Genomic DNA, 27118 nt, shown 5'->3' on the forward strand with positions numbered 1-27118 from the left:
GAATATCATAAAAAAAATCTCATCTAAAAATTGAGAAAAGTTCTGAGAAAGCAGGTGGTATTGGCTGCAGTTTAGAAATGGCTACTGAGCTTAACAACATTGTTTTAATTGGTAGAAGAAAAGGGTTCTTTTTGTCAATAAATAAGATGTGAAATTAACAAATTTGTTAGAACCTCTCTAAGGAAAAGTTTGGTCATCAGAATTTAGAGTTATAAAAGTAGATATTCTGGAAATTTGTTTCTGTAGTGCAAGGTTTGTCATTGAGGGCTCTAAGAATTCAACAATAAGAGTGTCATAAATCTGTGAATTGAATAGCATTGCAGTGAAGCCCAGTATTGGTTGCAAAGTTTGATAATGATCCATCCACCATCATTCATAATGTGTGATGAAAGAAAGAATTCTGACAACCCAGTGCTGCAGAATCAGAAAATTGAGATACTCATACTTTTCCGTGGCATTTATCGACAGATGAATAACATAAGTTAGGGGATTCCGTGTTGTTGATGGGCGATGCAATCCATACAAGACAGTTATTTAGATGTGATGTTTTCAGTTAGTATAGAAGTTATCCTTAAAGGATTTCTCCATAATGTTAGAAAGAGTTGAAGAGAAAGAAAATGGACGGTAATTTAAAATTTGTTGCCTTTCTTAGGAATGGATATGAATTTTTCTGACAGAAAAATCAAAAGGACCATTGAATGTTGTGTGTGTGAAATGGCAGGAGGACACAGTTACCTGGATTGTCAGTACAAGAATTGGAGGAAAAGTAAGAGATCTGGCTTTTGATGGATAATGATGCAATAGAACACATCATTGTCCTAAAGCTAAAGCAGAATTGCATAAGACCCATAACTTTGCAAGAGACCAGAAAGTATGATTGCCATTTTGAGATTATTATCCTAAGACCTCATGGAGTCAGACTTGAGGTCCCTTTTGTCATATGCACAGCTCATCATACCACACCTTAAACACATTCAAAATCTTTGCAGATACTATGCTCTAAGTCAATGCATTCTAATCATTCACAACTCTACATGCAAATAAACTGATTCTCACTTCCCTGCTCACACCCTCCTTATATAGTTTCCAGGGATGATGACCCCAATCTCCCACCATTTTATGAAAAACTTTTGTCATTAATCTTATAAGAACCCATTATTAACTTGTACATCTCTATCATATCTCTATCATAAGCACCACTTCAATCTCTCCTTCCTTACTCTCTCACTCTTTCTCTTCACAAGTTGATACAAGTTCTCTCGCTTTAGTCCTTTCACAGTTTTTTGTGTGATAAGTTGATTTCATCTCTTTTGAGCTTTAGTATAAACAGAACAGGAAGATTTCAATGAAATCAGTTGTGGTAGGCTTGATTCTTCTCTTGTACAGCTTTGAAAAACAGGGCTTAGATAAGAGATGAGAATTTAAAATGGCATGAGGGATGAAGAGTTCTTAAATTGTTTTAATTTAAGAACTTGTGTTCCGAAATTCAATTTCGGAACACAAGGACTACATCCGATTTCACCAGTACAGGCACTCTGGGTTTGCAGACCATGTTCTGGATACACACCACAGAATACGGTGGAAGAAAGCCACAGTAATACACTGCGGTAAGTATAAATTTGAAAGACTATTCATAGAATCAGCCTCAGCCCTGAGAAACATGCCAAACCTCAACAAATACTGCCCCAAATTTGGGAGACGTACATCTTGAGAACTTCAGCCCAACAGCCAAGAATACCTAATATAGCCCGCTAAGGGGCACCATATATATTTTTATGGTGTTTTCTGATTCATCACAACAGTAAGCATTACCTTTGGCTAGTAATCTACTCATTATCATTATGAATGCTTTTTAGGGATTCAAGGACTCTGGGAGGGAGGGAAGGATGGATGGTTTATTTGAACACTCCTACTTAAATACCTATCGTATTTCCTGTAAACACATTTACCAAAGGATGCACTCATATCTAATAGCCCATTCCACACGCTCGCCACATTCTATGAGAAAAACCTGGACCTCATCCTATGCAAGCTTTCAGGGATGATCCTGAGAGTCCCATCTCCATCATCTATAAGCTGCAAAATCTCATTTGTGTTTATGGTATCAAATTCCCTTACATATTTTCTCATATGTACAATTATAGTCCAGTTATCTAGGTTATTACTTAACAATCTTTTTTCATCTGTCTCCTTATCTCCTTGAAATCCAGGTGATCATATCTGCATGCAATAACCCAGATGTTGTCTTATCAGTCTTGTAAAATTGGAGAATAATTTCCATATTCATACATATTAGTGTTGACTTTAACACTGCTGTTATCCATTGTGATGACTTAATCATCTTACCAGTGTGATCCTGAACTTTCCACATTAACAATTCAAATATCTAGCTTTATTGACTACTTCCAACAAATTTTAATGTTCTGACTACAATGTCATCAACATCATCCAATTCTCAACATGTATCCTGAAGGGTTTTATAGTATACTGTGATAGTACTACATGATAAAGTTATATTATTATTAACATCAGACTTCCATGGTTTCAGAACTCATTGCAGGAACTCCACACTCTCAAAAGATCATCAAATTGCCTTAAACTCATTCATTTTCTGCACTCACTGCACTCTCAGACTTTTTATCCTGCTTACTAACCACTCACCATGCAAAGAACCTGCTCCTCATTTCCTTGCTCACATCTTCTTTATATGAGGAGGGTGTAAGCAAGGGATATTTTGAACAATATAACTCTGAGTGCTGCACTATTGAACAAAGGGTTTTTGTCCTCCAGTTTCTGCCTAGGTCTTTGATAAGAACCAATATTTGGAAACAGCTGACTAGTAAAACCTAATCAGTGCCCTAATAAAAGCAAATATATAGGCTCCTGGTGAAAGTGTGTCTCCTATGCCAGTTTTTACCAGTTTATTCTCATAAACTGGTAAAAACTGAAATTTTGTTTCATTTCTTTGGCTATAAAATGATGATAGATATTTAATATTCTCATTATATATTAACAGTTTCATAATCCACAAGTAATTAATATGGATATTGTTGCAGTAAGCTCTCACTTGGTAATATTGAATAAATTATATATCTGTTAACTAGAAAGAGTGGAGATCTTTAATAGAATACCGAAATATTTCACACAACTCTGAGCAAAACCTTCTGTGTTATCCTTTCATTAACATTATTGATTTTTTTTTTTTTTATGATGTAGACTATTTTAGGAATGGTGTAACTTACTATTTAAGTATTATCTATTTCAGAAATTTTGGTAATGATCGTGGAGGTGCATCTGGTGGGTTCAGAGAAATGAATCGAGCAGGAGGAGCTGGTGGTTCAAAAAAGAATTTTAAAGGAAAACAACCAGGTGATAGGCTACGTAAACCACGATGGGACTTGACCAGACTTATGCCATTTCAAAAAGATTTCTATAGGGAACATCCAAATATTACAAGAAGAACTATGGTAGGTTTTAAGTAAAACACATTAGCACGTTGAACATTTAATTGGCATGAGCAGCAATTTCGATTTGTTGATTTTGCTTTTCCAAATCTCTTTCTTTTCCTGATGGTAAAATAGTTCTATTTTATTCCTGTTGATTATAGATGGAAGTTGAAGCATTTCGAAGGTCAAGTGAAATAACTGTGAGAGGAAGAACCATTCCTAAACCAGTGTTTTCATTTGAAGAAGGCAACTTTTCAGGTAATGTTGTGAACTTCATGGTTTGAACTTCAGTTTACTGAATAAATCATAGAACCAAATTACAACCCTCCAAAGCTGCCTATTCGTGTGAATCACCCTAGAGATGTAATTGGTTAAGTTTTATGTATATTGCTGTGTTATTTGTTTTGTGTATGTGGCAGTTTAAAAATGTTTATTGCATTTTTTTTTTTCACATTTTTTAACATAATTTGTTTTATATTTCCAACCCTTTATTAGAAGTGCTTCAGTTATAATTGCAGTAAAGTTTAAAGGCATGAAAACTGACGGGAAATGTCTTAATTCATTTAGGTCTTGATATGAAATATAATAATTGTTTTTATTGGTATTATTTTTGTTTCAGAATAAAAAATGATTCTTTTTTTTTTTAATGTCTGCACTTTAAAGATCATCCATGATGAATGGGTGGTCCTTGCCAAACAGTTCCTTGCTGTCTGATGATAATAGCAAAATAAGTTTCATTCAACCATTTCTGTTACTATTTTTTTTTTTTTGAAAGGTTTTGATATGAATTTAAACCTCTCAAATAGTATTATAGGAACAGTTTGATAATGCTGTAGAATTTATTTGATATTGTAAAAATTTCCATAGAATCACAAATATTGAAATAACTATAATTATTATTATTATTTTTTATACCACAAGATTTTATTCAACAGACATTTTTGGGATTTTTCAATCTTTTTATGTTTTGCCCATATACAAGAGGTTGGCTGGTTAACCTATAGTACTTTAGTATCATATATGGATAGTGGTTTGGGAAAGGAGAAACTTGTTGAGATTCGATTTAAAAGCACGTATATTATATTCCTTGGGAAATACATCAGGGGAAGACTGTTTCACAGTACATCAGTAGCAGGGATGGAGGAGGAGGAAAAGAAACTTGGTCTGTGGGTTTCGAGGTGTACCGTGAAAATATGTTGGGTGGCAGCTGTATACGTGTTCCAATGGGTTTAATACAGAATGGAGGGAATTATTGATGCTGTTTCAGGTGAACATTTTTCATGGAAATATTTATAGAATATACAAATTGCAGAGACTAAACATCTATGTGAAAGTGGGGAAGTGAGTTGGTAAGAGATGGATCATTTATCAGTCTAATTGCTCTCCTGTATATTGAGTCAAGCATTTTGAGGGAGCTTTTAGGAGCCCCACTCCAAATGTGAGAACAGTATTCGATAGCTGGGCAGATTTGTGATTTGTATAAGATTAACAGCTGTTTAGAGGTGAAGTAATGTCTTGAGCGAAAGAGAAATCCTAGTTTTTTGGAAGATGAGGATGCAATGGTTGTGATGTGTTTATGCCAGGAGACGCCTGATGTTAAGGTAATTCCAAGAAGAGAAATCTCATCTTGTCTGGGAATTTGAGTGTTATCAAAAATAATACTGGGGGAAAATGGGTCTTTTTTTGTGGGAAATAAGGCAGAGCTGGGTTTTACTAGTGTTGAAGTTGACGAGGTTATCTGAGCCCCATTGGAGGATGACTTGGAGGTCCGAATTAATTGAAGTTGTGGTTGATGTTCTGTGGGTCGAAGTGAGTTGTGTAGGGTAAGGTTTATCAAATGAAAGGGAGGGAGGAGTGCAATGTGCTGTCATCTGCAAAACTGTGTATTGGGTTGGAGGTCAACTGAAGTAGGTCATTGATATACAGAAGGAAGATGGTCGGTGAGAGAACTGAACCTTGTGCGATCCCAGCATTAGTTGGATGGTGAGAGGATAGGGAGCCATCTACCATCACACATAGTGTGTATCCAGACAGAAAGCTGGCAAACCATCTTCAGAAGTCCTGAGACAGTCCAAATGATGGAAGTTTGCTTAGTAAGCCTTTGTGCCAGACCTGGTCAAAGGCTTTAGAGATATCACAACTACTTGGGATTTGCCAAATTTCTACATGGCATTTGTCCAGCGATAGATGATTTTTTGTTTTGTTTTGCTTGATCACTTGCCTCTGAATCCTCTCCACTGCTTCCTTATCCCCAAGAAACCTGCCTGTATTCGTACTAATTTGGCAATGTAGTTGAATTATTCAGTAATCAGTTTCGGTGTATTTCATCCTCTTGAAGGTAGCACCAGGAGTGTAGAATGTATGGTGTAGTTGGAGGGACTGGTGAATGAGGTAAACTTGATGTTAACAAGGCAGTAAGATTTGACAGTAAATTGCCATTTGTCTTCATGGAATGCCTTGCAAAATTAATGGCACGTTTGGTGCAGCTATTTAACATGACTCTTGTGACTATGAATCCCAAATGGAAGGTGGGAAAAATTATTCTGTTTCACAAATGGTGGGGGGGGGGTAGACAACTAAGGCTACAAATTATATACTAATCTATATGGGACTATTGTTAAGGTACTAGAGAAGTTGGTGAGGACTAGGATGGACTAGGATTCAGAACTGGGTTGAGAATAGCAGTATTCTTTATGACGGTCATCACAGGTTTTGTTAAGGGAAGGTTATGTTTCAGCAATTTGCTTATATATCATAACAAGGTGACAAACTCACTTGATAAAGGAGATTCATATACTGTAGTGTACTTGAATTTTTCAAATGCCTTTGATATGCAGCCACATGGCAAGCTGGTTGCTGAACTGAAGATGGGATTAGATAAGAGACTAGTAAGTTGGATAGCTGATTGGCTGTCAGATAGGTATCTGTTGGTTGTGGAGGAGTGGTATCCCAGAAGAGGAAGGTCATTAGTGGGGCTGCAGGGATCTGTTTTGGAACCATTATGTTTAAGTTGTAAGTTAATGACATTGGGACTGGCTTAATTGGAGATATGCAGCAGTTTGCTGATGATGCATAGTAGGGTAGGGATATGAGAAGTAGAGCAGACATTGTGATCTTGCAGGAGGATCTGAATAGACTATGCTAGTGGGCAAATGGTTGGAGCTATCGGTTTAAGGTTGAAAACTGCAAGGTCTTGAAATTTGATAGGCAAGTTTGGGATGCAGGGTATACAATAAATGGAGAAATTTTGAAGGAGGCAGAGGAGATGAGATCTGGGAGTGATGTGGACAGAAACTTGAAGTTTAATGGTCACATTGCTAATATTATAAGAGCATTCCAACAGAGGGAAAGAGGTTATAGTTCTCCTGTATAAGGCTTTGATCAGGCCACATATTGACTACTATACACAGATTTGGTCGCCTGGTTTTCAGGGAGATGAGGATTATTGGAGAAAGTCCAGTACGTACGTACTCTCTTACTCCATTGGAATCTATCCCACAAACTGAAAATTGGCCTATACGTACAGGCCAATTTTCAGTTTGTGGGATAGATTCCAATGGAGTAAGAGAGTACGTACGTATGTATACGTACGTATATGTATATGTATGTATACGTACGTACGTACGTACATACTCTCTTACTCCATTGGAATCTATTCCACAAACTGAAAATTGGCCTATATTCAACCCATTCCCAAGAAGGGTGATAAGGCACTGCCATCCAACTACTGCCCTATCTCACTTACCCCAGTCCTGTCTAAAGTAATGGAAAAAATCATCAATTCCCAACTCCTACACTACCTTGAAGACATCCACCTAATAAACGACCACCAGTATGTATTCCGTCACTGCCGATCAACAGAGGATCTGCTCACTTATGTCACCCATCTCTGGACAAATGCCATGGAGAAGTTTGGTGAATCTTGAGTGGTTGTACTTGATATCTCCAAAGCCTTTGACCAGGTCACGGCACATAGGTTTACTGAGCAAACTACCATCATTTAGTTGGATTGCCAGCTTTGTGTCTGGACACACACTGTGTGTGATGGTGGATGGCTCCCTATCTTCTCACCATTCAATTAATACTGTGGTTCCACAAGGTTCTGTTCTCTTACCAACTCTCGTCCTGCTATATATCAATTACCTACTTCAGTTGACCTCCAACCCAATACATAATTTTGCAGATGACAGCACATTACACTCCTTGCTTTCATTTGATAAACCTTACCTACACAACTCGCCTGAACCTACAGAACATCAACCACCATCACCCTCAATTTTGATCTAGCCATCGTCCAATGGGGTTCAGGTAACCTCATCAATATCAATGCTAATAAAATCCAGTTCTGTCTTATTTCCCATAAAAAAGAGCCATTTTTTCCCAGTATCCTTTTTTGACGATACCCAAATTTCCAGACAGTTTGAGATCTCTCTTTTTGGAGTTACCCTCATATCAAACCTCTCCTGGCATAAACACATCACAACTGTTGCATCCTCAGCTTCAAAAAAACTAGGATTTTTCTTTCGCTCATGATATTACTTCATCCCTGAACAGCTGTTAACATTATGCAAATCGCAAATCTTCCCAGCTATTGAATATTGCTCCCACATATGGGATGGGGGCCCTCTAAAACCTCCCTCCAAAAGCTTGGCTCAATACAGAGGAGAGCAGTTAGACTTATTATTGATCCATCTCGTACCAACTCTCTCCTCCCACTTTTGCACAGACGTTTAGTTTCTGCAATATGTATATTCTACAAATATTTCCATGGGAAATGCTCATCTGAAATATCATCAATAATTCCTCCACTCAGTACTAAGCTTGCTGGAACATGTACAGCTGCTGCTCAACATCCCTTCACAGCATGCCTAGAAACAAACAGAACAAGTTTCTTTTCATCCTCCTCCTTCATCCCTCCAACTGCTGCACTGTGGAACAGTCTCCCCCCTTGCTGTGTTTCCCAAGGAATTCAATTTACAGTCATATAAATCAAATATAAACAAGTTCCTCCTCTCCCAACCCACTACCCATACATGGTACTAATGTACTATATGCTGATCAACCAACCTCTTGTGTACGGGCACAACATATATTAAAAAAAAAAAAAAAATCCACAAAATTAAAAAACCTACTTAGCTCTTAAGCTTACCTTCCCCACCTTGTTCACCCAGGAGTATACAAATCCAGTGCATCTGAAATTTACCCTGCATGGGGGATGATATATATTGTTCCAGTAAGATGAACACAAATGCCACATTAAATTCTCTCATTATGGTTAGACAGGCCTTTCTGATTATGCATTTCAAATATACATAATTGATTGGAACAGTACCCAGTCTCTACATCACACCAAAACTTAGTATGAATAAAATTCATCATCCCATTCTCAATAAGAATGGGATGATGAATTCCAAGCATCTGGAATTCATCATCTCTTGGAATTGCTGGGCCATCTGCAAGATATATATCAGGGGCGGGCAAGTTTTTCGGTAATAAGAGCCACATATAATACTTTGGGCAGCTCTTGAACATTTTTGAATGTTCAAGAGCTGCAGAAAATATTATTTTAAAATTGTATTTATAAGTAATAAAAAAATACAACTATATAGTAGTCCTACTCACCAAAGAAGAATATGTTTAATCTCTGTTTGTTGAAGGCTTTGATTGAGTCTTCATTTGTGCAGTTAATAGTTTAAAATCTGGCTGGTAGGATGTCAAAGCTGTTTTAAGCTCAATGAGGTGGTGGCTGTTAGTGAGGAGAGCACGACTTGACAAATTTCATTGCAGAGAAGAGAGATTCACAGCAGTAAGTTGTCCCAAAAACAGAGTATTCGGAAGCCAGTTTTCTGAAGATGGGATACTTTGCTTTGCTTCTGGGATTTGTTTCCAAAAGTCAGTTACAGATGAGCTTTTATGTACTAGCTTCAAACCCACATCTTCCTGCAGCTCAGTAAACTCTGTCTCTATTTATTTATTTATTTATTCGTATGGAGTTTCCTCCCTCTTTTCCCCCATCCCTGTTGGGGCGAGTTGAGCCCCCCTCATGGGGGGTTAAGTATTTACAGCTGTAGATCAGTTTGTCTGCTTGCAGGATGAAAACGCCAGATAAACTGTCAGAAAAACCCTACTCCCCATGCCCAAGACCGGCTCACTTGGCTATGGCTAAGTTTCCTTTGTATTGTTTTAGTTTACTGTGTTTAATTTCAGCATCAGGGAAAGCAATTACACTGGCCAACAAAAAAAAATTTTTTTTGCTGATTTTGATCTGACACTTGTCTTTTACTAATTTGGGTGCACTGATTTCAAATATCAAACCCATTTTTCTCTATCACGTCAGGTTTTTCTTCTATGGCATTTTCTTTTTGCTAATTTGTAAGTTTTTGATAGTTTTAAGGAGGCAGTACTATTTAGAGGATCAAAAAAATCGATTTTTGAATATTATTTTCTGAGAGTATGTACTTTTAAAAATCTGTTCTTAACTTTTTATCAAGAAATTTGAAAAATTCCCGAAGATATAGCCTATTATTCAAAGCGGTGCGCAGATCAGAATCGGAGCACTCACTGCTCTCGCTTGTTAGTAAACGAATACATGCATAATAACTTGCAACGGCACATACTGGCGCTTTGAATGCAAGAGAGGCCGATAACTGACCTAATACATTTAGGTGATGAAAAGTAGGCGATGACAACTGCCTTAAACAAATGAATGCTATATGTGTTATAGCAGACAAAGAACGATCAAAATCAGTCAATCGTTAATCGATCGTGAAAGTATGATGAGCACTTATAACGTTTTATTTGTCTTGTTAATTGCATGTTAGTCGGCAGTGAAGAAAATACATTATGTCTACTACTCGAAAATGTGCCAATAGTGTAGATTCCTTCTGCTACATTTGCGGCAGCTTTACTGTTCCCAGTCAAAGGACAAATATCACTGATTTCGTTAAGAAAGTGTACTTTGCATACTTTGACGTAAAACTTGCAGATCAGGACAATTCATGGGCTCCAAATAAAGTAAGTCGTGTGTAAAAGATTTACGACAGTGGAGTAAGGGAAAACGCCAAAAATTAGCTTTTGGCATTACAATGATTTGGCATGAACCGAAAAATCATTTAGATGATTGCTATTTTTGTTTAGTTCAGACTTCTGGTTATAATAAGAAGAATAAGAAAAAAATTGTGTATCCAAATCTCGACTCAGCAATTCGGCTGGTTGCTCATTCTAATGAAATAGTCATGCCAATTTATAAAGGACTTCCTTTACTTGAGAACGAGCATGATCGGGATATGCCAGATGTTCTTGAGGAGCAAGACCCGGACGTTGATTTAGACAATGAAAATTTAATTTCTAGTTCTGGACCACAACGTTTTACTCAAGCGGAATCGAATGACATAGTATGAGATTTGGGCCTATCAAAGGAATCATCGGAATTGTTAGCTTCAAGATTAAATGAAAAAACTTACTGGAGCAAGATACAAAGATAACTTTTTATCGTAGCAGGGAAAGTAATCTTGTACAATATTTTAAACACGAGTGTGGGTTTGTTTACTGTAACAATGTGTAAGGTTTACTAACTGAAATGAGTGTTGTACAATATCATCCAAATGAGTGGCGTTTATTTATCGACAGTTCAAGCAGAAGTCTCAAGTGTGTCTTACTACACAATGGGAATGTATATGGCTCAATTCCTATTGGCTATTCAGTCCCCTTAAAGGAAACATATGAGGACATTAAAAAGGTTCCGAAGTTATTAAAATATACAGACCATAACCGGATCATCTGTGTGGATCTTAAAATGGTGAACTTTTTACTTGGCTTTCAAAGAGGATATACAAAGTTTCCATGTTTTCTATGCTTCTGGGATAGTCGAGCTAGAAACCAACACTGGAGTCAGAAACATTGGCCTCTTAGAATATCCTTAAATGTTGGAGAACAGAATGTTATAAATCAACCTTTAATCGACAGAGAAAAAATCATTTTTCCATCTATACACATCAAACTAGGTCTTATGAAGCAGTATGTTAAAGCTTTAGATTTACAAGGTGACTGTTTCCAATACATATGCGAAAAATTTCCACGACTTAGTTATGAAAAAATTAAAGCTGGTGTATTTGATGGACCGCAAATTAGAACTTTAATGAGAGACCCAAATTTCATCAACTCTATGAACAAAATTGAGAAAGAGGCCTGGACTTCATTTACGATGGCTGCGAATAATTTTCTTGGAAACAAAAAAAGCGTGCAATTACAAAGATCTAATGGAAACAATGCTTGAAAATTTCCAGCTCCTAGGTTGCAACATGAGCATAAAGCTTCATTTCCTATACAGTCATCTTGATAGATTTCCCGAGAATTTAAGTACTGTAAGCGATGAACAAGGCGAAAGGTTTCATCAAGACTTAAAAACTATGGAAGATCGGTACCAAGGAAGATGGGATTCTCACATGATGGCCGACTACTGTTGGAGTATTCAAAGGGATTGCCAAAACAGAACACACAGCAGAAATTGCTACAAACAAAAATTTATTCCCTGAAACTCGTGTAAGTAAAATTGTTATATTTTTATAAATATTCTTGTAATTTTTAATGAATATTGTTAAGTAGTTATGTATCTAATTATCAGCCTCTCTCGCATTCAAAGCGCCAGTACGTGCCGTTGCAGGTTCTTATGCATTTATTCGTTTACTAACAAGCGAGAGTGGTGAGCGCTCCGATTCTGATCTGCGCACCGCTTTGAACAATAGGCTATATCTTCCGGAATTTTTCGAATTTCTTGATAAAAAGTTAGAACAGATTTTTAAAAGTACATACTTTCAGAAAATAATATTAAAAAATCGATTTTTTTGATCTTCTAAATAGTATTGCCTCTGTAAAACTATCAAAAACTTACAAATTAGCAAAAAGAAAATGCCATAGAGGAAAAACCTGACGTGATAGAGAAAAATGGGTTTGATATTTGAAATCAGTGCACCCAAATTAGTAAAAAATAAGTCTCATATAAAAGTCAGCAAAAATTGTGTTGGACTGTGTTATTCTTAATTTAAGGTTGGGAGAGTGCTTAAATTTCTTTGTTGCCAGATCTCTTTGAAAAAGCTTTCTTTTATTCTGAAAACTGATTGGGCAAGTTCTGTAATAACTTTGTTCCTTCCTTGAGGTGCCAGATTTAAATATTGGAGGTGTTGCGTTATATCTTGTAAAGAACATCAGATCCTGTACCCATCCGTGCTCTTCTAGTTGTGAGTATTTCTTTTTCTTTTCTTTCATGAAAACTATGATTGGTTCAAAAAGAGCAACAAACTTATTCAAAAGATTGGTAGTTGATACCCATCTTATAATACAGTAGAATGAAAGGTCACTTGACTTTTCTACAAGCTCGAGCTCCTCAATAAAATTTCTAAATTCGCGATGTGTTTTTGCACTTGTCCAAAAAATTCACAATTTCTAAAACACAGTTTATGACATTGTTAAACTTGAAGTGTTTGCTTACTAAATGCTCAAGGTGACTGATACAGTGAATAAAGAGACATTCAGGATAGTTGATATCATGTGTCAACTGCCCAACTAGGCCAGTATTTTGACTTACAGTAGCAGGTGCTCCATCTGTTTCAATGCTAACAAGATTATGCAATGGTAGTTGAGCATTTAATAAAGCTTTTTTTTTTTTTAAGTGCATTTTTGATGTCAATACTTGTTGTGGTTTCCTTTAAGCTTATCAAGTCTAAGAATTCTCCTTTTACCTTTCCATCATTTGTAACATAACAAATATAGCTAGCTGAAGGATATCTTGAATGTCTGTAAATTCAACCAATGCTAAGCTGAAAGCAGCGCAGCTTTTCAGATCACTCTGCAGTAAACATACAATTGTAGAACTTTTCAGAAATACGTCTCTCAGCAGTGTGGCGGGAGATAGGAATTTGTTCTATTGCCTGTTTAAGTTTTGAGTTCTCTGGAGTGAGAATTGCAATCACATCACTAATATTATTTTTTACAAATTCTCCATCACTGTAAGGTAGTTTACTGCGAGCAATATTCCAAGCTCTAACAAAACTAGCTTCAGTAGCCAAATCACTTTGCTTACAGAGGGAAAATAGGTTATTTTGTTGAATGACCAAATTATATTTCAAAACGTTTTATCTTGTTTTTTTGCAGTTCTGATTCAGGAGGAAATTCAGATGCAAACTTTTTATGATTACGTACATTCATGGTGGCGCTTTAAATTACTGGCTTTGAAGTGGCTGATGATTGTATGTCAGATAAGACACAGAGTGTTTTCATCCTTAACAGTAAAAGCAAAATCATCCTCCCATTGTTGGTTAAACACTCTCTTTTCTTATTTGTATATCTGTTTTATACTTTTCTGTCGCTCAGTCATTTTAAACAAGGGTTTTATAACTTTCACTAAAATTAATCCTCAATATTTATTAATCAAAAAAAAAAGTACTTATCTACACTACACTAATTTTGTTCTGCTACTACCACAAGTGCGTAACTTGTGTGTACTGCATGAAGAGTGATGGATGACGCATCCAGGCAATGGAGGTGGTGGGTAATGCAGCAATCATAGTAGTCACTTTCGGAACTAATTTTGGCTGGAGCGACAAAGGCCATCAAATGTCTAAACACTTTTTACCAACCAAATACAATAATAAAATCGACATTAACAAACCTTTTGACCGGTACCATTTAAAAGTTTAAAGTTTCAAAATATCTGTTTTTCACTTATCTTTAAAGCATTTATGAAATAAAATATTCTAATATTGGTATATACTATACTACTATAGATTATTAATATAAAAGTTTAGGAAAAATGGCAATGAAAACCAATATTGTCTCGGGGAGCTGCACAGAGTAGCTTTGGGAGCTTCATGCCTTGCAAGCTGCAGTTTGCCCACCTGAATGTATAGTATTCAGGTATACAACAATTGAAAAACAATATATGGTGGTAAAGTTTATACATTGACTATTCATAGCTGTATTTTTTAAGGAAATTACACATAGACTACTACATTAACTAAAATAAATTTAATATTTCCAATATTTTGACAGGTCAAATTACCATTATCAGGGAATTAAAAAACATAAGATATGTACATGCATGATGCATGCAGGCATTACTTAGTGTAGCACCTGCAAGCATGTATCTTATGATTTTTATTCCCCAGTAATAGTAATTTGACCTTGCCAAAATATTGGAATTATAAATTAAATTTATTTTAGTTATTGTAGTATTCTGTATTATATTAAAAAAAAAAATACATCTAGGAAGAACAAGATGGCAGAACTTCCAAACACAAAAAAACCTGGTCATTGGACATAAAACAGAACCTAAAGATAACAGGACTATAGAGAACTTAACCAGTAGCAATTGATTTAATTTGCTTTTAATTAATAAATTTTTTATTTTATTATTTTTATATAATTTTTTAATTTAAATTTTACTCTTTTCCTCACCAGAGGGTAGGCTAGTGTAAATGGTTAACAAAGCGGTTATGCTTTAGCTTACTAATATATTATGATATAGCTTGTGTTTTAATTCATATATACAGGGTGTTCGGGATAAATTTGACATATTTATAATTAATTATATTTTTCCGTAAGTTACATGTATTAACACACACTTCTCTTCATTTAAAAGTTTGGACCCTTCTTCATTCATATACAAGATGTCAGAAAGGATGGATAGCTGGAACCCACCTGAATCATGGAAGAGAATAACTTGTATCATGATGATTCGTGCCCGCCATCAAAATAAGGATATTACGACTGCTGCCCAATGCTCCCTGAATACAGTAAAAACAATCAGGCATGAACTAGAGACTTGCAATGGTGACTACGAGGATGTAGCAAGAAGAAAGATCCCTAGCAGACGATCTGATTGCGTTCGTACAGCAGAATTCCTCGCAAATCTGCAGGAACAGGTGTTGAAGAACCCTGGCATTGGAATTCGGGCTTTGTTCGTGGAGTTGCTAACTGTAGTCAAGCCCTGGATAACAAGGGTAGCCAATGGTAGGCCGTATGTATGGCAGCAGGATTCGGCCCCTTGCCACACCTCTGGGAAAAGTCAAAATTGGTTGTCTGAAAATTTCTACGACTTCACCAGTCCAAATGTTTGGCCTCCAAACTCCCCAGACCTTAACCCCATGGATTATTTTGTATGGGGCGCAGTTGAAAAAGACACCAATCGCACTTCCAGTAATACAAAAGCCCAGTTAATGGATAAAATTAAAACAGTTTTTGCGGCCCTTCCCAGGGAGACTGTAGCATCAGCTTGTTCGAGGTTCCGAAGCAGAATTGAAGCTGTGATCGATGCTAATGGTGGTTATTTTGAGTAAATCTTGTTGATAGTATTGTAATTAACTCTGCCTGTAATGTTTTTTTGTCAATTCATTAAATTTAATAGATACAAAGAAGATTTTCTTTTTCCTTACGAAACTGTCAAATTTATCCCGAACACCCTGTATATATATATGTGTGTGTGTGTTCCACATGATACCCTTGATATTAAGTTCAAAACATCGAGGGTTATTTTATCTCACAGTAAATAAAGTAATTGCTCTAATGTGTTTTGTCTCAATTTTTACACATTAAATGGCTTGTAAATTTTACCTTGTAACCTGAAGAGAAAGATGAAAATTTTTTAAATTTTACTTCTTTCCCAATTACCCGAGTTGTAACTGAAAATTACACCATTAATGGGAAAGTTGTGTGTGTACTGTATTTGATATACAGCTGAAAATGAGCAGAAAATTTTTCCATAAAGTTTCTTGAATCAGATTTTAATTACCATCGCTTAGCATTCTGAAAAATATTGAAGCAGGGCGGCTGCTTATCTTAAATAAATACATTATTTCCTTTTTACTTAAGTGTAATTTCTAGTTTTTAATTGCAGTAAATCCAAGTTTAGTGTAGCACCATTTTGTTTCTTAAAAAAATGATCATAAATAATTTATCAATTTATATATTAATATAGCTAAATGAAACCTGTTTTTCAGATTTTGTAATGAGTGTTGTTCGGCAACAGCAGTATCAAAACCCTACACCTATTCAATCGCAGGGATGGCCTATAGCCCTTAGTGGTAGAGATATGGTAGGAATAGCACAGACTGGATCTGGAAAAACATTAGCAGTAAGTATTTCTAAGGTATTTTGAAGTTTAAGAAAAAAAAAGGGGGGGGTAATTAGCAGAAAAGCGGTTAAGCATCCACTTTATAATTAACCCTTTAACTGCTATGGTAGAGTTAACTCGAGCACGGAAAAAATGGCAACCTTGCTATGATCGAGTTAACTCGATTTGAACTTTCAATGTGTAATACTCATTAAATTAGTTTGTGAAAGCATTTGAATTGAGCACACTTATAGTGCCATCTCTTAGGATTAGAAGGAACTAATTTTCAAGCTTCTGTCTGCTTTGTGGCACTATCTTCGTAAAAAAAAAAAAAAAAAAAAAAAAAAAAAAAAAAAAAAAAAAAAAAAAAATTATGAGACCATGCATAATGTTATCGGAGCCGTCCTTTACAATAGGAGCCAGGCGATCACGTGATGCGGCGATTCCAGGGTTAGTAAAAATGGCTTTGACAAGCAGACAGCAGCATTCTCTTATTGAGGCAGAATTAGTAGATATATTAGAAACTTTACCTTCCGATTTATCAGATTTGAGTGACAGTGACAATGATGATATTTATATTTTAGCAAATAGTGATAATGAAAGTTCAGATAACAAACCACCAGCACCATTGCATCCGTGAAAAAGAAATCATACTGACGCTTCATTGTTTCAATGGCATGATACAAATTTTCGTCCAACAGTTCACCATTTCAATAATGATAATTCAGGTATTTCAGCAATTATAGATGATGGTTCAACTGTTTTCAATTTTTTTTTCAATTTTTTTTTTCTTTCCCCTTCATATAATGCAACATATTGCTGACTAAGCTAATAAATATTATGTATTTTTGATTCAGAAACTACCACCAGCACCCCAATCTCATTTACAAAAATGGAAAAATACTACCCCAGAGGAATTATATATATATTTTGGAATCATAATGCTTATGGCTAGGGTAAAAAAAACTAACAGTAGCAGAATATTGGTCCAAGGATCCCCTCATAGCTACTCCACAGTTCACAGACTACATGTCTAGGGACAGATTCCTTTTACTTTTACGTATTTTACATTTCATTGACAAACTCGGGTTCCGGGACAAAGACTATACAAACTACAACCATTTATCGATCATCTGAGAAAAAGCTACAGTGAAGTATTTACCCCTTTTCAAAATATACTGTTCAAGGGCCGCCTCCAGTTCAAACAGTACATTCCTTCGAAAAAACATAGATTTGGGATCAAAGTTTTTGTGTTGTGTGACTGTGAGACTGGATATGTGTTAGATTTTGTAGTGTACACAGGGGCAACTACAGACATTATTCCATAACGTGAATTTGGGATTTCTGGGGCCATGGTGCAAACCCTAGTGGCAAAGTATTTGCAGAAAGGGCACACATTATGGTTAGACAATTGGTATTCTGGCCTTCTTCTGTACCACTGGCTACATAAAAATGGTACTGTAAAATCTTTGGTTATTTTATATTATGTTATCAATTAAATCTTATATTTAATTCTTGTTCGACTTTGCTTCATCTTTGAAAAATCTGCTAATTTAGTTATGTTATGTTTTGCCCCTTATCTAATCTTAATCCTTGGTGGTACTTCAAACTTATGGTCGCTACTAATATATTGCTCAAGTGTGCGAAACTCTGATAGCAAAGACAGTGCCTCGGGCTAGAGCCAAATTCTTTGTTAGATTACTAGTGCTCAATCTGATTAAAAATTTTGAAAATTTATTTGTTTAAGCTTTTTTGCTTTTGTTTTTGCTGTTGTTTAAGCTTTTGTTTAACTATCTGTGACAGCATGTAATGGAAAATACTAGGGGTCAGAGAGTGCTTGACCTAGTAATTACATCTGAGGATTTGGCTGTAACAAATATGACCACATTGCCACCAATCGGTGAGAGTGACCATAGGGTCTTAACTTGGGAGGTGGCTAAAGGTGTAGAATTTTCAATTAAGACAGGGTACATGTGGAATTATCGGGCTGGAAAGTATGACAAGCTTAGGAGTTTGATTGGTTCAGTGCCATGGCATGTACAACTGCAAGGACTAGAAGTTGATAGTGCATGGGAGGTAGTTAAGAAGTGCTTGCATGAAGCAATGGCTGACTGTATACCTAGAGTCCGAATAATAAATCAAGTAGGGGTTAAATGGATGAATAACACCATTAAGCTTGAGTTGCAAAAAAAGAAACAACTATGGAGGGAATTTAAGGAGAAGGGTGACCGGCAGGCCCATGAACGGTATAAAGCACAGGCCAGAAGGGTGATGAGTGTGGTAAGAAAAGCAAAAAAGGATTACGAAAGAACATTGGCCATGCAGGCTAAAGAGAATCCTAAACAGTTTTTTAGATATGTAGCAAGTAAAAGGAAAAATGTACATGGTAGATTGATTTTAAAGAATGCCGATGGTAGGGAGGTAACTGAATCAGTTGAGATAGTTGAGTTACTGAGTGAGCACTTTGCAAAAGTATATCATCCAGGTGGTGACATTGCAGAAACGAATAAACCAGTAGATTATACGGGAATTGTGGTTAATGAAGTGGAGGTGAGTAGTCTATTGCATAACCTCAATGTCAATACATCTGTGGGATTGGATGGTATACCAGCTCGTGTTGTACGAGAAGCAGCTAAAGATTTGTCAGTACCCTTGACCATTTTGTTTAATTTGAGTCTCGGGTCTGAGTTAGTCCCGAGCGGGTGGAAAGAGGGGAAAATAGTTCCACTGCATAAAGGTGGTTCCAAGACTGCTGTAATAAATTACCAACCGATTAGCATATCAGGAATCATTGTCAAGGTCTTAGAGAAAATAGTCAAGAGGAAAATACAAGATTGGATAGAAGAAAATGGGATACTGTATCGGGGACAGCATGGTTTTGTGAAGGGTAGGTCATGCCTCAGTAACTTGCTCACGTATTATAACACAGTGACGGCTGAACTGGATAAGGGTAATGGGTTTACGGTGATTCTACTGGACCTTGCCAAGGCCTTTGACAGGATTCCACATGGAATTCTAATCAGTAAATTGCAGCATATGGGAATGGACATAGGGTTGGTGAGATGGATAGGAGGGTGGTTGACGGAGAGATATCAGAGAGTGGTTTACTCGGGAGTAGAGTCCACAAGACGGCCTGTGACTAGTGGTGTGCCACAAGGATCTGTTCTTGGACCACTGCTGTTTAATTTGTTCATAAATGATATAGGAAATGATCTGAGAGGAACAGTTCATTTGTTTGCGGATGATGCGAAGTTGGGTAGGGCAATAGTGAATGCAGATGACGTCAAAATTTTGCAGGATGATTTGGATAGATTGGAGGTCTGGGCTAAGGAGAATGGATGTCAGTTTAATGTGGCAAAATGTAAGGTTATGCATTTTGGGGTGAAAAGATTGGCGGCAGTTTACTACATTGGTGGAACCGTGCTCCAGGAAATTGATGAGGCACGAGATTTAGGAGTGTTGGTAGATAAGGAATTGAAATTTAGGGGACACATTGCAAAAGTGACCAAAACAGCTCATCAAATCACTTGGTTGCTGAAGAATACGATGACAAGCAGAGACAAGCAGGTTATTGTTCCTCTGTATCGAGCCTTGATAAGACCCCATCTAGACTACTGTGCTCAGATTTGGTCACCTAGGTTTCTTCTTGATGGGGAGGAGGTGGAGAGGATCCAGAGGCGAGTGACCAAGATGATAGCAGGTCTGTGGAATGAACCGTATGAGAACAGGTTGAGGATTTGTGGGTTGCAAAAATTGGTCGATAGGCGGAGGAGGGGAGATATGATTGAGACATTCAAATTACTGAAGGGTTTCTATAAAATTAATTCAGAAGATATTTTTGAGTACAGGGCTGGTTGTGGGAGGACTAGGGGACATCCATGGAAACTGGGCAAAAGTGTGGTTAGTAAAGGTGTTAGAGCTGGGTTCTTTACTTTTAGAGTAGTGAATGAGTGGAATGCGCTCCCTGAGTCTGTGGTGGATGCTGTGACAGTGAATGAGTTTAAGGCAAGGTATGATAGATACCGTATGAATGTTAAATAGTTGTGATGAATATGATTTGGGGCCTCCCTCGATGAGTCCAATGACTCCCTGGAGTTGCCCGTAATAATAGTAATAGTAATAAGCTGTGCCACCAAAATTTTATAGGATAAGAGAATTTTCTTTATCCTAGATTAAAACACTCAGCATGGTACATAATCTTTAATTCTCTATCTTATTCCCAGACTGTAATCATATATGTTTCATACTTTGCAGTCGTGACTATCTCCAAATACATATGCATAGTTCTGTTTATGAGCAGTGCATTGAATTTAGTGATCAGGCAAGTTATTTGTTTGACAAAAAAAAGATTTTATTCATTACTAAGAAAAAGAGATATACAATTGTCATTCAATAAATTCAGCTGAGTCTAGTTTATAGGTTCTATTAAGCAACTCGATATAATATATGCACTCCTGTGCCTTAACTAATCTTGAACTTTTCAGGAACCATGTGCCTAGGAACTTACCCCTTAAAAACTTAGCTTATTTTAGATTATCATCACATGAAACTCGGGTTCAGGAATTGTCTATGAACATCAGATTCTAGAATTACACCCTATAACCAGCTATGTTCTCTAGCACAAAGTAATTGATCTCATCTAACGGTATAGTTCCTAAACTTCTGCATTACCACATAAAGTACAATTCCAATTAATTTTCATTCACGTCACAAAATTTACTAATTTTCTTCCTACTAGACAAAAAATGGAAAGTTCTTACTTGGTAGTGAAGTCGGGATCTCTCTGGCTTTTACTTGCGAACATCTTTTGAATTCCTATGGCTCGTAATTTCACATCAGTTTCTTCCTAGACGAGTTTCTTTTGCTGCTATGTTCCTCTGGCCTTTGCTTCTTGTATGTAGGTCTGGGAATACGGTCACGTTTCATTGCCCACGATCCTTGTGAAGCTCAGCTGTCATTGTCCGACCTCATATTTCTGCATAATCTCCTCGGGTTACGTTGACTTCATTGCCGTAGGGAGTCCTAAATCTCACATCAAAATTCTACTTGACCACATAACTGCACCCAGACACTCCACTCCTGACCGTACTGGAACTTTGACTCTCAGGAAACAACAGGGGGAAAAAAGCCCTTTTTCAGCATCGTAAACTTCTATATATATTCGGCTGCAAAGACCTTCCCGCTCTTACGTCATCATCCACTTGGCACCTCGATACTCTGCACGCGATATCGTTGCTTGTCATTGTATTTCAACAGGAAACCCCTTCGCAACGTTGACCTTTGCGTTAGTGTTAGCCTCAGGTCACAAATTAATCCTCTTATGTTGTCTGGAACTTTAGCTTGACCTTGGTATACTTATGTAAAATTTCTATTTTTCTCGTCCAAAACACTTGATAATACAATATTCAAAACTTAAAGGAAAAGACGTTATTTCATTTGCACTCAATTTCTCTTATTAACAGACAAATATTTTGGCAGTTTTTGATACTTGTTAAATCTGAACAGTAGGTATTATATTACTAAAATACCTTATATTCAAGATTTAAGAGTAACAATGCATCTGGGACTGTTAGGAAAAACAGGAACGGGTTTCCAAAACTGAACAAAATATTAGACAAAGGACAGGTAGAATCCAGACACACAGATAATATGATGGTGGTAAAATGGATTGATAAACGAGAAGTTTGTATATTGACAACACTCCACACAGACTCTATGAAACAATCAGGAAAAGTTGACAGGACAACAAACACACCAATAATGAAACCTGAATGTGTCATGGATTATAATAGGAATATGGGGGCTGTGGGCATGACAGACATGATGGTTAGTTCACTTAAATGTGCAAAAGGCCTTCAAATGGTATAGAAAATTATTTTTCCATCTCATGGGTCTCACTGTTCTCAATTCACATATTTTGTATAATGTAAATACTGGTGAAAATATCACACATGCTAATTTTCAATTGACTCTCATCAGAGAAATTTTTCAAAAGTTCCACATGCCAAGACCGACCACTACATCTGGACGACCATCACAGGGTGACGAATCTCTCAGACTGAGGGAAAGACATTTCCTAATACCTGTGCCACCCACACCCAAGAAAGCATATTCCACTAGGCATTGTATTCAAATACCACATTGGGGCAAAGAAAAAGAAAACAGAGCCGGTATACGTGTGCCAAATGTGGCATAGCCTTATGTGCACACCCCCTGCTTTCAAAATTACCACACACTACTAAAGTATTGAAATATTTTTGGGGAGGTGTTTCTCACTTGAAGTTGTGTGTGACATTATTTGACATGGAATTTTAATATTTAAAAATGATAATTTTTGAAAATTTGGATCATCTACATCATGAATGGTGAGTTTTTACAACATTTATGTTCATTTTTTCATAATCTTATATAATTATAAAATATTTTATAATTGTGAAAATAACTCAGCGAGGAGGGTCATACTGGTTATTTAGTATCTCAGCAGTTAAAAGGTTAAAGGCTGTGGGTTTGAATCCTGCTATAGCATGGATATATATGATATTTATGCCTGTAAGGAATACAACTGAGACCTCTGTCCCATTGTTCACTGACCTTCTCGTGGTAAGTGAGGTTTAACATTAATTTAGTATCCAAGTGGATACTGAACAAATGATGAGCAAGCAGTTTGAGACTAAGCTGACTAAATTGTATTCTGTATTGGCTTTAACTAATACAGACATATGATGGAACAACGCATTCAAATGTTATGCAGTTTGGTTGAATGAAGTCCCCTGCTGTTTTTGTGAGGGATCCAGAGTGAACATTGAAGAATCAGCTGCTCCAGCCATCAGTGTTTGAAGATAGGCACAATGAATGGGAAAAAAGAGAAGAATTCTTTTCCATGATGACACAATTTTTGTGAAGGCAATGAATAAAACTGACACAGGTGACATTTCTTATTAAGAGCCGTAAGGTTATTATTATTATTTTTTTTCAGGCTGTATCAATCAGGGTATAGCCTCCATATAGCTCAGTTGGTATAGACGAAGCCCTTTGGTCAGAAAGACCTGGGTTCAATTCCTGTCCATGACGTGAGGATCCTTTATCTGGTCTTTTTCGATTAAATGTAAGTTAGCAGTCTCGCATGGCGAGGGGTTTTTTCACCTAGAAACTTAAATTTTTCATTCCTTAGAACAGGCAAATTGGCCTCATGAACACGCGCATCTACGGACATAGGACACTCCTGGAATAAGGATTGACCGATCTGTTCTCTGGAATTTTCGGTTTCGAATGCCTGCACGGTGAAGTGTGGGTCTGCGTACTGAGCGTGAATCAGGAAAATTATTTTGGGTAAAGAAGGAGTAGCTATAATCTTAAATAACAATCAGGAAGATAAAGTTCTTGAATGGCATACAATTTGAAGTAGTGATGTGAAGAAATTTCAAAATGGGAAATTAGGAAATATGACTTGTTATACCAAGGATACTGACAGTAAAGAATACTCTTTAAGTCATTGGAGAGAGAGAGAGAGAGAGAGGAGGTTAATGTTAATATAAAGGAAACGCCATTACTGGTGGAAACATCAACAGCAGAATAAGAAATGAATTTTATCTTTGAAAAAATTTGAAGGAAAAAATACAGGGCTAATAAATAATGTTAGAGTTAACCATTATTTATTAGCAAAATAAATAATTTCAGAGAAAAGAGCAAAGCTAATAATGATGGTGAATGCCTGATAGATTTTTGTTCAGGACATGAACTAGTCATCAATAATACCATGTTTCAATAGAAAGATTTGCACCAAATCACATGGAGAGAAGATTCAAGAAATAAAAGGTTTTGTTGACTTGATGTTGTGAATAGTGTGATCTTCATACAAGTTCAGAATGTCAGTGTGTATGGGGGATTTGAAATAGTATGATCCACTTTAATTTCGAGCAGAATAAAAAAATAAATATATTATTGAAAAGAGGGGTGCTTAAGGGTCAAAGCTGTATAACTCAGAGGCGATCTCCACATAGCCTTTAAAGGAATGCGGAGGACCAACCAGAGCTTCTGACCTGATGTCCAATACTCACCTTCTCATGGTGCACCCTGTTGAGAATCTACCTTGATACTGAACGGAGAATCTACCTTGATACTAAATCCCAAATTTCCAGCCAATGAGGATTGGCTGGAAATTTGGGATTTAGCCAACCAAATTGTATTCTTATTGGCTGAAACAAAAATACAAAATGATGGTACAACATGACAAAATTTCATGCTGGGTGGAGCGTCGCCCAGTTGAACAAGGCTCCCATTGTTTTTGCCAGGGAACAAGGGCAAACAGTAAAAAGTCACCTACTGGAACAAATCTGAAAACACACCCCAACTTAACATCACCAGAGTTAAAGATCTGTACTATCAACATAAGAAGCCTGAATGGCAAAGAAATGGAGCTAGCTGAGGAATTAGATAAGTACCAGATCGACATAATAGGGGTGACTGAAACAAAAAAGACCAAAACTGGTGAGATCTTTCTGAGCAATACATACAAAATGTTATATTCAGGCAATAACAATCAAGGAAAAGAAGGAGTAGCCATAGTATTCAACACTAAATACGAGGCTAAACTTCTTGAATGGCAGGCAGTCTCGAGTAGAATGACATGGGCAAATATCAGAATGGGGAACTGGACAGTGAGACTTATTTGTGCCTATGGTCCCACAGAAGGCTCTACCAAGGTAGAAGTGGAGATATTTTTTGAAGCTTTAGAAAAGCAACTGAAAAAGGAAAAGTTGGTCCTTGTTGGAGATCTAAATAGCAGAGTAGGAAATGATTGTGAGACATACAAAAATATTTTGGGAAAATTTGGAGAAAAGAGCAAAGCTAATCATAATGGCAAATACTTGTTGGATTTCTGCTCAGGACATGGACTGCTTAATACTAACACCATGTTCCAACATAAAAATGTGCACAAATTCACATGGAGAGCAGAGGCAAAGAATAAGAAAAGTCGCATCGACTATGTTATTGTTGATAGTGATGTTTTCTCCCTGGTGCAGGACATCACAGTGTACAGAGGATTTGAATTTGGAAGTGAATTACTATTTAGTCTTGAGCAGGATGAAATTGAAAAGAATAACATGTAAGAAAGTTTTAAGGTGAATAAAAGTTGAGCAGCTCTCAGATGTGAATTGTAGACTAAAATACACAAAGATTATTGAAGAAAAAATGAAAGAGTTTGAGAACAGGAACCAAACCTTGGAGATTCAGTAGCAAACCTTGAAGAAAACCCTGATTGATTCAGCCAGAGAGGCATGTGGTGAGGTTTTCTGCAAGAATAGAAAAATCAGAACTCCATGGTGGACACAGGAAGTTAAAGAGGCATTGAAGGAAAAGAAGAAAGCATATCAAAAGTTCATGGAAAATAAGTCCACTTGTGCTCTTAGAGAATACAAAGACAAATGCAAGAAGGCTAAACAAAAGTCATGGGAGTATTTTGGGAAGAAAATAAATATCAAGAAGGTGGTAAGATATTCTGGAGGTTGTTGAAGAAGCTTAGAAATGGAAGAAAGAGTACTGTAAAAGGACTTAGCGACGATAAAGGTGACATGAAAATGGGTGAAACAGATATTATTGACGTATGGAGAAATTACTTCGAAAAATTGCTAAATGAAACAAGCAGTGATGATAGCACAGTGGTAAAAAAACACTCAACAGGCATACAGTCAAAAATACATATCCATATTTGAAGTAGAAAAAGCTATCAAAGGCTTGAAATGTGGAAAGGCAGCAGGAGTAGATGATATTCAACCAGAAGTACTTAAGTATGGTGGTATAAAAGTCTTACAGTCGCTGCACTGCATAGTTCAGAAGGCATGAACTGAGGGATGAATTCCCGATGATTGGAGTAGAGCTCTCATGGTACCCATATATAAAAAGCGAAATAAAACTGAATGTGAGAATTACAGAGGTATTTCCCTATTGAGTGTTCCTGGTAAGATTTATGCAAGTATACTTGAGAAACAATTGAGAAGAATTGTGGAAGAAAAGCTTGGTGAAGAACAAGATGGATTCAGGCCAAATAGAGGCTGTCAGGATCAGATATTCACTTTATGAGAAATAGTTGAAAAATCATGGGAATATAACGAAGATTTGTATTTAAGTTTTTGTCGATTTGGAAAAAGGCATATGACAAGGTGCCAAGAGAGATGCTATTCAATACTCTACAGTTATATGGTGTGGGCATTATATCAAACAATGCTTAGTCTTTATTTGAATTGTAAGTTAGAATTGAAGGAAGTACAGGAAGATGATTTAATGTTAAATCTGGTGTCAGACAAGGATGTATATTACCCTCTCTGTTATTTATTATCTATATGGATCACATTATGAAGGAAAGTGGTAATAAACCTGATATCAAAATTGAAGATGTTAATGTTAGGTTTTTGCTTTATGCAGATAATGTTATACTTCTAAATAAATCTGATACAAGTCTGCAAGATTCCCTGACTAAATTGAATAACTGTTGTAATAGATATGGTATGAAGGTCAGCAATAAAAAGACAAAGATAATGAAAATAGGCAGTAGCATTGAAAATGTCAG

The 27118-nt window shown here is 36.5% G+C and overlaps 1 protein-coding gene across 1 annotated transcript in view; it reads left to right on the plus strand.

The window, feature by feature from the left end:
• The window catches only part of LOC150097114 (putative ATP-dependent RNA helicase DDX5), a 226691-nt gene that overhangs the window by 22857 nt on the left and 176716 nt on the right, over positions 1–27118 (plus strand). Inside the window, exons 2-4 of the mRNA XM_090407103.1 lie at positions 3266–3467; positions 3608–3704; positions 16439–16572. Of these exons, the coding sequence (XP_090263229.1) occupies positions 3266–3467; positions 3608–3704; positions 16439–16572 (433 nt within the window). The remainder of the gene's footprint in view (positions 1–3265; positions 3468–3607; positions 3705–16438; positions 16573–27118) is intronic.

This window comes from Typopeltis vanoorti, chromosome 17 (genome assembly GCF_054136105.1).
Source record: "Typopeltis vanoorti isolate ZY-2024b chromosome 17, IOZ_Tvanoo_1.0, whole genome shotgun sequence".
Classification (NCBI taxonomy): domain Eukaryota; kingdom Metazoa; phylum Arthropoda; class Arachnida; order Uropygi; family Thelyphonidae; genus Typopeltis; species Typopeltis vanoorti.